The following is a 12,478-nucleotide window of genomic DNA, read 5'->3' as shown; positions in this document are numbered from 1 at the left end:
TGTGGTTAGCAAACTCAAAATTCACAAGGGGGAAAGGTGTCCGTGGCGCAGACTCTCTTTTTTTTGAACAAAAAAAAATTTCACACTTCGAAGTATCAAAAATCTAAAAAAAAAGCCACATACACATATGGATGTACTCTACATGTGTATAACGTTTCATGATGAAATGGTTGACGACTAAGCTACACAAAAGAAGACTAATTCATGGATTTAATAGTGGACACTGTTTATGTTAAAAATCATACTTCCTCTGTCCGAAAAAACTTGTCCCTTAAATGGATGTATCTAGCACCAAGTTAGTGCTAGATACATCCATTTGAGTAACAAGTTTGGGACAAGTTTTTTCGAACGGAGGGAGTATAACTTATGCTTACCATTTTTTTCAAAATAAAAGGTATATAAACTGGAATAAACCTGGAAGGAGGGAATAAAATTGGACGAGGTGACGTGATCACTTGAACCATTCTTGTCCGGTCTCGTCCTCCCAACAAAACACGCCCACTGGGCTATAGATCACTGTCATCGGTGTTCCATTCCGGACGGCCTGGCTTGTGAACGTCAATGCATGCACTGACTAATCAAAAATGAAACCAACCCAAGGGCTAACCCTTGTTGGTTTTTCTTTATAGAAAAAACTCCGTGAGTACCACGTGTCTGTGTCAGGACTCAAACTCAGATGGGCTGACAGCAATCTCAGCTGCCCAGCCAACGGGTCGACGCCCCGTTCTCGCATGGACTGACTAATCAGACGTTGGTGACTGGGCTGTAGGCTGCAGCAGCATTCTCAGAAAAAATAATACTGGGCTGTAGCAGCAACCTATAGCAAACGTGGAGATGTACTGGCTGATAACAGCCACGAGATTAGGGTGCAACCAGCCTGCGCCGTACAATTGTGTCCGGCTGACCGATGGTTTTTTTTTTTCCGACGAGAAAACCTTCACGGCTAGCTTTATTCAACGTCAAACAATATTTACATCATCCGCTATGAAATTAGAAATAAAATCAGGAGGTGTATCCACTCATACCGATGTCTGGCCGATCGATGGTTCACTAGGAGGTTGTACTAGAAGAAATACGTGACCCAACATTTGCTAGAGATCATGTCCAAAAAGCCATTTCTGACATGAATTTGATATATATTTTTTCAGAATGAAATCGTTATAATAAATAGTATATGATACTGTAGTTCCATCGGCCAACCTTCAAACACGCCTTCAATGTCATGTATGTTTGTGTCCCTATATATGTGTGTGTCGTCATAACCATTCTCATCCACACTCAAGTAGGAGAACACCCAACCGCGGGCATACTTCTGTTGCTATCAATCACTGGCTTGAAAGGAACAGAATTAGGGAAGAAGAAAAGACCATTAGAAGCTTAAATTTAGGGAATATGAGGTATCATGAAATCAATGAGAATTGCTCCCTAGGCCTAGTGGCATTCTAGTTTTTAGATATTCTCCATCGGGCTTCGGGCCGCTTATGCAGCCTTGGATATACTCCTCGAGACCTCTGCCCCAACGACCTCATAGCATACCTTTTGTCTTGCATCAAACTACCTCAATGGGTGATCATCACTATACTTTGACATTGGCAGAACAATGTAAAGAAATGTTGAATCTCTTGGTTCCCCTCGGTGTAAAAGAGTTCTAGTAATCTTCACAAAATTCACTCCGCCTTTTTATAATTAGGTAATGGTGTCCCCTCCCATTATTGCTAAAAACAGCACGTAATTGTCCGTCTAGATGCAAAATATAATAATGGTTGGCATAAAAAACGTGAATAAAACATCGCTAAAAAATCAAAGGAATCGTGACATGCTAGATGCACTCCCTCTTCTCGAGCTTATAGGCCAATTTCAAGAAATGCTACAGAACCAAAGGAAATCTTTCTGTGTGTGTTAAAGAGAGAAACTTAATTAGGTTTTGGAGCATATATTAATTTTTGTGTATGATACTGCGGAACCGTGAAGAACATATCGTCTTTGCATCATGTGTTTTTTTTCGTACATGTTCTAGCGCCTTTGAAGTAGAAGTTTCAGCATATGCAGAAGGCATTGCCACTCGCTTTGGAGTGGGGCGCAGAGCCTTTATTGTTGATGGGTAGATCATCTATTGCACGGCCGTCTGGCTCCGCCATGGCCCAGACGAAATTGGCACTCATTGCCAAGAGGATTGTAATGAACCACTTTGATTAAAATGAAATTAATATTTTAACAAAAAAAATATACTCCCTTTGTTCCATTGTTTTTGTCGTTCTTCCCTTCCGGCCGGGCCCTGGCCTCCGAACGTGGTACGCACGGACTGACTGACTCACGAGAAGGGCACGAGAAGGGCACGAGAAGAGTGCAACCACAAGTTGGCGACTGAGCTGTGGTAGCAGTCTCTGTACGGCGGGTGATAGCCACGAGATTAGGGGGCGCACAAAATTTGTCCGGCCGGTCGATGGCTGGCTATGGTTAGCTAGCTAGCTAGCTAGGACTGTTGAGTAATAATTGTATTAGAGCAACTTTAATGAATCGATCCAAACGGATGGCGATTTCATCCGCCTTTTGTTCGTTTGGATCGACCGTCCGCTCGGCGTCCGCTCGATTTTTTATATGGGTCGGCAGCGCGTCCAACGCGTCGACCCCATATGTGCAGGCGTAGCCGGCTGGCCGCCCAATTTTGCATTGCATTCAACATATTGTAAAACGAAAATTTAACAAACAAAATAGTCCGCCCAAATAAATAGTATAATTTACAGGCCAAATAAAAATAAAAATGTTTCACATAGTTTTACAAACGAATAAAAGAAGATACATGTATTGGTTGCCAACATGAGTCCACATATGCTCAACCAAATCATTTTGCAGTTGCACGTGAGTTTTCCAATCATGCATGTCTTTATGAAACTAAGTGAACTGCTCAAATGTTGCCGCTACTCCATGCTCAGGCACAACATTCTCACCCTGAAACTGAAAGCCTTGATCGTATAGACGTTCCGGGCGCTCGTCTTCTACGATCATATTGTGCATGATCACACAAGCAGTCATCACCTCCCATAGTTTCTGCGTGCTCCAAGTATTAGCAGGATACCGAACGATGCCCCATCGAGATTGCAAAACACCAAAGGCACGCTCGACATCCTTTCTAGCACTTTTTTGCTCTTGGGCAAATCTTTTCCTTTTTTCTCCAACAGGGTTGGGTATTGTCTTTACAATAGTGGTCCACTGAGGATAGATACCGTCACCCAAATAGTACCCTTTGTCGTAGTTGTGGCCGTTGACAGTAAAGTTCACCGGTGGGTTGTTGCCTTCGGCAAGCCTAGCAAACACCGGCGAGCGCTGAAGCACGTTGATACATTGTGTGATCCAGCCATGCCAAAGAAAGAGTGCCAGATCCAGAGATCTTGATACGCCACGGCCTCTAGTATGACAGTGCAAGCCCTGACATGTCCCTTATACGGCCCTTGTCAAGCAGAAGGGCAGTTTTTCCACTCCCAGTGCATGCAGTCTATACTGCCAAGCATCCCCGGGAAGACCCTGCTAGCATTCATCGCCAATAAACGGGCTGTATCTGCAGCTGTCGGCTCTCTCAAGTACTCAGGGCCAAACACAACAAACACAGCCTTGCAGAACTTATATAGGGACTCTAGGCATGTAGACTCGCTCATACGGACGTACTTGTCAATGAGATCACCTGGCATTCCGTATGCAAGCATTCGGATGGCGGCAGTGCATTTCTGATAAGAGGAGAAATCAATCTTGCCAACGGCATCCTCTTTGCACTTGAAGTAGTCATCATAGCCGACCACTCCCTTTCTAATACGGTTGAAAACATGCCTACTCATACGGAACCGGCGGCGAAATTTGTGATGTTTGAACAACGGGTTTGTTGTATCAAAGTAGTCCTTCCAGAGAAGGAAATGCCCGCTCTCTCGGTTACGATTCAACGCCGGAAGGTGGCCCGGAATGGAGCCACGGAACAACGGCCGTTGGTTGTTGAGGTGGTGATGGACCAACACGGCAGTCAATATCTCCTCCTCCTCGTCGGACGACGAATCGTCGGAGTCGCAAATGAAATTGTGCAAAAAGAACTCGTCGGCGGAGTCCATTTTCGTACCTTGGCAAACTGTCGAACAGCTTGCGGGCGTCGAAGAAGGAGACGGCCGACGAGAGGAGACGCGGTGCCCACAGACCAGCTAGCTACCCTGCCGGCGTCCGACGAGTGTGACGGCGTCCGCCGAGCGTGCCGGTCGTATGTAGCAGGGGCGGCGAGGTGTCTTCTTGGTCGCGGGCGGCTGCGCGGTGGGGGAAGCGGCGGCGGGAACTAGTTTGCTCCCCGGCGGCAATGGGCGACTGGGGGCAGGGGCCGCGTTGCTGGGTGGATGTGGAGGCGGCGTTGCTGGGTGGATATGGAGGCGGCGGCAGCTGGAAAGTCGCCACAAAATGGGCGGTGGCGTCGGTGACGGAGGAGGCGGGGGCGAGGGTTGCTTGTTGGCCGGAGGAGGGAGGCCAATGTGCCACAGACCAGCGGGCCCGGGGACAGGAGTAGGCGACCGCGCACGCGTCCGTCGCGTGTCCGCCCCGACGCAAATCAGGCTCAAAAATGGGTTAGGAAATGATCGCTCGCGGATGAAAAACGGGCGCGCGTTCATTTGGGTCGGCGCGTTGGGTCGCCTTTTCTGTCCGTACCGATCCAAACAGACGACCGCGGACGAAATGAGTCGTCCCATTGGAGTTGCTCTTAAGAAATATCAAATAGACTAGGAATTATTCTGGCTTGTCTTGTACTTCAAGTAGATCATGTACTTTTATATATATGCCCACGAGGCTTAAGCAATACAGCGAACAATTTCACTAATCTTTCTTCCTTCTAACATGGTATCTATCACAAGCCGCCACCGCTTTCACACTTGCACGCCGCACGTACCTAAGGATCGTCCGCCGACCGTGTTGGTCGACTGCCTTAAAGAGTTTTTTTCGATCATTTGATCCAGGTTTTTCTCTCTCTCTCGCTGGTCGCTTTGACCGATGTTTTCTTTTTTGGTTTTCTGATTTATATTTGATCGGTTTGCGTCGTCCGCCGCCGCCGTCGACACCCCGCGCCTCCACTCCGACACTGGCACGACCGGCCGGCTACTTCATTGACCCGGTGACCTCGTGCGACAGGCGGTCCCTTAAGGCTGCCGTCCGCGCGCCGGCCCGCCCATCGCCCTGCGCCGGCCGTTACCGCCCTGCTCCGACCGGGACACCTGCATCATCTACATCCGGTGGCCTTGTGCCATGCGGCGACCAATCATAGTCCCCGCTCACGCGTCGACCTGCTAATCGATCCACGCCATCCGCCTCCGCCGTGTCTGCATGGTGGCCCTGCGGGTTGCCTCGTCGGCATCGTCGGGCCAGCTGTGCCAGGCCCATCGGCTGCCTTGAGCTCGGGCGCCGCTGCTCCATTGGTCGCTCGGGCCTCGCTGCCCTGGCGCCGGCGCTGCTTTGGTGGCCCGGGTGCCGGTGCTAACGCGCTCGTTCGCACGTCGTCCCACGCCGTTCATCGTCATTGGCTTTATCTCGGACTCTGCCGCCACCCCGTCTCCAGTCCCCGACCTCAAGCGCGATCAGGATTACCCGGCCGCTGCCGTGATCCGCCTCATCCACGCCGTGCGACCGACCTGGTCCGTCGGTTGCGCGTGCCTCCGCTGGCCCTGTGAAGACTGTCCCGAGTTCAGCGCGTCACTCTACCGATCGAGCAACGGGCTGCCGCTACGTCGCCCCATCAGGCCGCAGCGCCGTCGTTCGGTGGTTCTTCTCCCGGCTGCCCCGAACCGTGTCACCGTTGCGTCGCCCCTTCAGGCCGTAGTGCCGCAGCCCGCGGTCGATCGCCACCCCGAGGCCGTCCGCTCTAGGCCGTCCATGTGGCTGCACCGATCCTCGCACCGCCATTGCGTCGCCCCGTCGGGCCGTAGCGAGCATGACATGTGGTCCACGTCGCCGTCCCCAGGCCGTCCCGGCGTTTGCACCGGCCCACGCTCCGCCGCCGTACCGCCCCTTCGGGCTGGAGCGCCGCGGCTCGCGGTCCCTACAACCGCCCCGAGGTCTTCCGCCATTGCCCTGACCTACCCGCCGCCGCTGCGTCGCCCCTTCGGGCTGTAGCGCCGCGGCCCGTGGTCCACCGCCGTCGTCTCCCATGGCGCGGGAACACCATCGCCCGCGCCGGTCTTCGTCAGGATGTTGGGTTCTCCTTGCCTATTTCGAGCACCGCCGCCGCCGTCGGGCCGCCGCCGCCGCTCTTCTTCGGCCGCCGCCGCTGCTACCCCCGTAGCCGACGCCGCCACCCGTCCACCTCCCTTCGTCTTCATCCAGCACCAGCCCGTCTCTAGCGTCGCCGTCATCTACCCCGACCACTTCGTCTACTCCGACCACTATTGGTGACATGGGCCCCGCGTCGATGGACGCCGCAATCGTCGTCGAGTTCTTCTCTGCTAGCCTTTCCGACTTCTTCGATATGGCATACACCTCGTGCGGGTCCCAGTCTCAGCATGTCCGATGCTGGCAACACCGCCGCGTGCCTTCGTCCATGACATGTCCCCTGGCCTGGCAAGCCTAGTGCGGCGCTCCGTCAACTTCGTCTTCATCTGTCTACGCATGCCCGGTGCTGGCAACACCGCCGCGTGCCTTCGTCCACGACGTGTCCCCAGGCCTGGCAAGCCTGGTGTGGCGCTTCGTCAACTTTGCCTTTGTCCATCTACGCATGCCCGGTGCTGGCAACACCGGTGCGTGCCTTCGTCTACGATGTGTCCCCGGGCTTGGCAAACCCGTCGCGACACGTCATCAACAACATCTTGTTCCCGGCGCACCACTACTTCAACACCACTGCGCTCATGCTCACTCGGTGCCTCCTTGCGCCCGCGGCTCCACGGCGACTTCCTCGACACCGGCCAACCCGACTCGACCTCGACCACGGCATTCTTCGCATGGCTACCTCAACCACGGCTGCAGCACCCATGCTCTCGGCTACCTCGACAAGGACACAAAGGGCTACTGCCTTGCTTGAGCAACCTCGCAGGTTTCCAACTCCAGCCATGACTTCCGCGATGCGTCGATCATTACGACTGTCAGGGGGTGTCCGTCGGCTTGCCTTCGGATTCTTCTCCAGTCTCACCATCTGCGTCGCTACCGTTGTGACTGCGGGGATGTGGAGTAACGTGATTATATTAAGAAACACAAGATAAACTAGAAATTATTCTGGTTTATCTTGTACTTCAAGTAGATCATGTACTCCTATATATCCACGAGGATCAAGAAGAAGCGACCCATCGTCATTCGCTAGCTAGATCGATAGATGTAGATCCCATCTCGCGATTGATTAATAAGTAGCAAGATATTGTGAGGTCGAGTATAATTGATCCGATCGTGGTTAGTTTATGGATTCATTCACGTATGCATGGCGCGTGATCTGGTAACAATCGCCGGCGTTTCATCTTGGCAGCCCCGCCCGAGCCCGAGCCCGACCACGACGCCGCTAATCTCAGTCATAAGAAATATGTGCGGCCATACAAGGCAACTCCCATGAAGAAAACACGTCCATGCGTCTCCGCTCGTCCCAGGTGGTAGGACGTACGAGTACACGGTACTGTACTCTTCTTCCCGCACATGCATCCATCTCTGTCTCCGACTCGGTCTTCCCATCAATTCATCAGGCCGGTCATAGTGGGGAGTAATTTAGACTAGTGTCATGCATATGACACTAGTCTAAGTTACTATCTTTATAGTGCAAACTAACATACTAATAGTGTCATAGATGGCTTCATTTATTAGCTCATAGACTCATTTTGTCTCGGGAAGCGCTATGTTACAGTAACATATTATGTTACCACAAACACCTCTTTCCTCATTAAATACTTGCCACATAAGCAAAATTGTCTTGGGATGTGTTAAGTTACTACTCCCTCCATTTTTGTATACAAGGCCACTATCTAAATTACAATTTGCAGCTATACAAGGCCACTAACACCAATCGAGATAAAATTTATGAGGTTTGTCTCGTACTAGCAACCAAGGACATTAATACCGCATGCATGCGGAGGTGAGAAGGTTGATTTTAATGCATCACATTAATCAACCAATAAAAAGTGAGAGAATTGTCTTGTTGTGCGTTGAAGAGGAAAATATACATTAATTAACACGCCAAGCGAGGAGAAAAGACTAGTTTGCAACATTGGCTTAAATGACCATTAGTTTCTACTCCCTCCGGTCCTTTTTAGTTCGCATATACTCTAACATTTGGTCAAAGTTAGCCTTGAAAAACGCATTAGGCCCTATATAGATGGAAGGAGGGAGTAAGATTTAACTGAAGTCAAGCCTCGTAAAGTTTGACCAGCTTTGTAGAAAAAAGTGTCAACATTCACAATCTGAAATCAATACCACTAGATGTGTCATGACTTAAAGTTTCATATTATATAAATTTAGCATGGCAGATGTTGATATTTTTTCATATAAATACGGTCAAACTTTGTGAAGTTTGACTTCAGAGAATTCTAATACGCAGAGTAAAAAGGACCGGAGGGAGTACCTTGGTACCTGATATGGATTTGTGGCCTTGTATACAAAAATGGAGGGAGTACCTAATTTACCCCACTATGACTAGCCTCATGTCCACATGCCAGTACGTACGCTTGTTCGTTGGGTGGGAGTAATTGTGCCATGGCCATCAGGAGTTCAGACAGCACCCCGCATGCACTAGTAGAAAACAGGGCTTTGGTCCAGGCCGGGTCAGCCCATTAGTCCCGATTCAGTCCAGAACCGGGACCAATGTGGGCATTGGTCCTCGTTCGTGAGCCCAGGGGGCCGGCCGGGCCACGTGGGCCATTGGTCCCGGTTCATCTGGACCTTTGGTCCCGGTTGGCGGGATGAACCGAGACCAATGGGCCTCGCTCCTGGCCCACCACCATTGGTCCCGGTTGGTGGCTTGAACCGGGACCAAAGGCTCCCCTTTAGTCCCGGCTCATGCCACCAACCGGGACCAATGAGGTGCCTATATATACCCCTCGCTCGCGAGCAGAGCACCCCAGTGCTCTGTTTTTCTCTGGCCGAGGGGGAGAGGGCTTGGTGGTGCTCTAGCTCACCTCCTATGCACACAAGGTGTTCGATGGAATGCCCGAGCCACACTACTTAAGCTTTCTCCTCTCCAAGCTCGACCTCCAAGCTCCATTTTCCATAATATTTGTCTAGGTTTAGCGGTCCGTCACTCCCCGTCCCCGTCTTCACCGCCGTCGATCACCCGTGCCGAGCTCATCGCCGGCACCACCGTGGTGAGCCTCTTATTTTATCTTCTTTCTGAAAGGAAAAATATTCTTACTTGTATGTTTACATAGATACTTGTATTATTTTCTTACTTTATTGCATCTTATATAGTGAGATGGTTTTGGTATCCGCCCCCGTCGGCCCTCGTCCTGTCTATGATTCGGATGTGGTATATATATTATCTTTATAACTATTGGTTCATTTATTGTTTATGAAAATTATGCCGACCTACGTGACATAGATTTTATTTATGTAGGATGTATGTGAATCGGAAATGCCAACCGACCCTATTGTCGAGAGGTTAAATTTAGTTGAAGAAGAAAACAATTTGTTGAAGGAAAAAATAAAAAAAATTGAGGAGAAGATGATATTGGAGTTGCATGTTGCGGATGTCGTCGATGATCACAAGATCAAGATGGATGCAATGCGCTTGAAGATTAGAAAGATTAGAAAATATGCCATTCATATCGAGGCTTGGTATCATTATGCCGTTGGATCAATTGTTACCTTGGTTGCGATTATGATCGCATTTGTTTTTGCATTGAAATGTTTTACATAGTTTCAATGTATGGTTTAATTAATTAGATGCTCTGGAGAGCTATATGTTGTTAGATGAGAACTATGTATGCACTTTGGTTTTAATGTGATGATGAACTTCTATTAATTTGGACACTTAATTATATATAATGCACGCAGATGAACCGGCAATGGATGTACGGTGACAGACACACCCGCGAGTACATTAAGGGCGTGCATGAGTTTCTCGATGCGGCTGAGGCAAACAAGCAGAATGGTTTTATGTATTATCCATGCACTGAATGTGGGAATACGAGATCTTACTCTAACCGGAAAATCCTTCAATCCCACCTGTTTTACAAGGGTTTCATGCCACACTATAATGTTTGGACGAGGCACGGAGAAATAGGGGTTATGATGGAAGACGGTGAAGAAGAAGAGTACGATGACAACTATGTGTCCCCTGAATACGGTGATGCTGCAACGGGGGGAGCTGGTGAAGATTAAGAGGAACCAGACGATGTGCCCAATGATGCTGCAACGGGTGAAGCTGCTGAAGATCAAGAGGAACCAGACGATGTGCTCGATGATGATGATCTCCGCCGGGTCATTGTCGATGCAAGGACGCAATGCGAAAGTCAAAAGGAGAAGCTGAAGTTCGATCGCATGTTAGAGGATCACAAAAAAGGGTTATACCCCAATTGCGAAGATGGCAACACAAAGCTCGGTACCGTACTGGAATTGCTGCAGTGGAAGGCAGAGAATGCTGTGGCTGACAAAGGATTTGAGAAGCTACTGAAAATATTGAAGAAGAAGCTTCCAAAGGATAACGAATTGCCCGACAGTACATACGCAGCAAAGAAGGTCGTATGCCCTCTAGGATTGGAGGTGGAGAAGATACATGCATGCCCTAATGACTGCATCCTCTACCGCGGTGCATACAAGGATCTGAACGCATGCCCGGTATGCGGTGCATTGCGGTATAAGATCAGACGAGATGACCCTGGTGATGTTGACGGCGAGCCCCCCAGGAAGAGGGTTCCTGCGAAGGTGATGTGGTATGCTCCTATAATACCACGGTTGAAACGTCTGTTCAGAAACGAAGAGCATGCCAAGTTGATGCAATGGCACAGTGAGAACCGAAAGAAAGATGGGAAGTTGAGAGCACCCGCTGACGGGTCGCAGTGGAGAAAAATCGAGAGAAAGTACTGGGATGAGTTTGCAAAGGACCCAAGGAATGTATGGTTTGCTTTAAGCGCAGATGGCATTAATCCTTTCGGGGAGCAGAGTAGCAATCACAGCACCTGGCCCGTGACTCTATGTATGTATAACCTTCCTCCTTGGATGTGCATGAAGCGGAAGTTCATTATGATGCCAGTTCTCATCCAAGGCCCTAAGCAACCCGGCAACGAAATTGATGTGTACCTAAGGCCATTAGTTGAAGAACTTTTACAGTTGTGGAATGGAAACGGTGTACGTACGTGGGATGAGCACAGACAGGAGAAATTTAACCTTAAGGCGTTGCTGTTCGTGAGCATCAACGATTGGCCCCCTCTCAGTAACCTTTCAGGACAGACATACAAAGGATACCACGCATGCACGCACTGTTTAGATGACACTGAAAGTATATACCTGGACAAATGCAGGAAGAATGTGTACCTGGGCCATCGTCGATTTCTTCCAACCAACCATCAATGTTGAAAGAAAGGCAAGCATTTCAAAGGCGAGGCAGATCACCCGAAGAAGCCCGCCATGCGCACCAGTGATCACGTGCTTGCTATGGTCAATGATTTACACTACGTAATCTTTGGAAAGGGTCCCGATGGACTAGCTGTTCCGAATGACGCTGAGGGACACGCACCCATGTGGAAGAAGAAATCTATATTTTGGGACCTACCCTACTGGAAAGACCTAGAGGTCCGCTCCTCAATCGACGTGATGCATGTGACGAAGAACCTTTGCGTGAACCTGCTAGGCTTCTTGGGCGTGTATGGGAAGACAAAAGATACACCTGAGGCATGGGAGGACCTGCAACGTTTGCACGAAAAAGACGGCATGCCTCCGAAGCAGTATAAAGGTCCTGCCAGCTACGCTCTTACGAAAGAAGAGAAAGAAATCTTCTTTGAATGCCTTCTCAGTATGAAGGTCACGACTGGCTTCTCCTTGAATATAAAGGGAATAATAAATATGCCAGAGAAAAAGTTTCAAAACCTAAAGTCTCATGACTGCCACGTGATTATGACGCAACTGCTTCCGGTTGCATTGAGGGGGCTTCTACCGGAAAACGTCCGATTAGCCATTGTGAAGCTATGTGCATTCCTCAATGCAATCTCTCAGAAGGTGATCGATTCAAAAATCGTACCAAGGCTAAGGAGTGATGTGGCGCAATGTCTTGTCAGTTTCGAGCTGGTGTTCCCACCATCCTTCTTCAATATCATGACGCACGTCCTAGTTCATCTAGTCGACGAGATTGTGTAGGACCGAAAGTATGTCTAGAGGGGGGGGGGTGATTAGACTACTTGACCAAATAAAAACTTAACCTTTTCCCAATTTTAGTTCTTGGCAGATTTTAGCTATTTTAGGACAAGTCAAGCAATCATCACACAATTCAAGCAAGCATGCAAAGAGTATATTGGCAGCGGAAAGTAAAGCATGCAACTTGCAAGAATGTAAAGGGAAGGGT

The 12,478-nt window shown here is 49.5% G+C and overlaps 1 protein-coding gene across 1 annotated transcript; it reads right to left on the bottom strand.

Annotated features, from left to right (window-relative positions):
- Nucleotides 1–3,452: 3,452 nt before the first annotated feature.
- On the bottom strand, nucleotides 3,453–4,094 carry LOC147981078 (uncharacterized). Its single transcript, XM_087515857.1, has one exon. It carries the CDS (start codon nucleotides 4,092–4,094, stop codon nucleotides 3,453–3,455), a length of 642 nt encoding a protein of 213 aa, XP_087371983.1.
- Between the last annotated feature and the right edge of the window lie 8,384 nt (nucleotides 4,095–12,478).

This window comes from Triticum urartu, chromosome 3A (assembly GCF_056163025.1).
Source record: "Triticum urartu cultivar PI428250 chromosome 3A, HENAU_Tu73, whole genome shotgun sequence".
Taxonomy (NCBI): domain Eukaryota; kingdom Viridiplantae; phylum Streptophyta; class Magnoliopsida; order Poales; family Poaceae; genus Triticum; species Triticum urartu.
This window is presented reverse-complemented; position numbering and strand designations above follow the sequence as displayed.

What these genes read in the sequence shown, in the direction of transcription:
- LOC147981078 (XM_087515857.1), bottom strand. Translation starts at nt 4,094, where the DNA reads ATGGACTCCGCCGACGAGTTCTTTTTGCACAATTTCATTTGCGACTCC.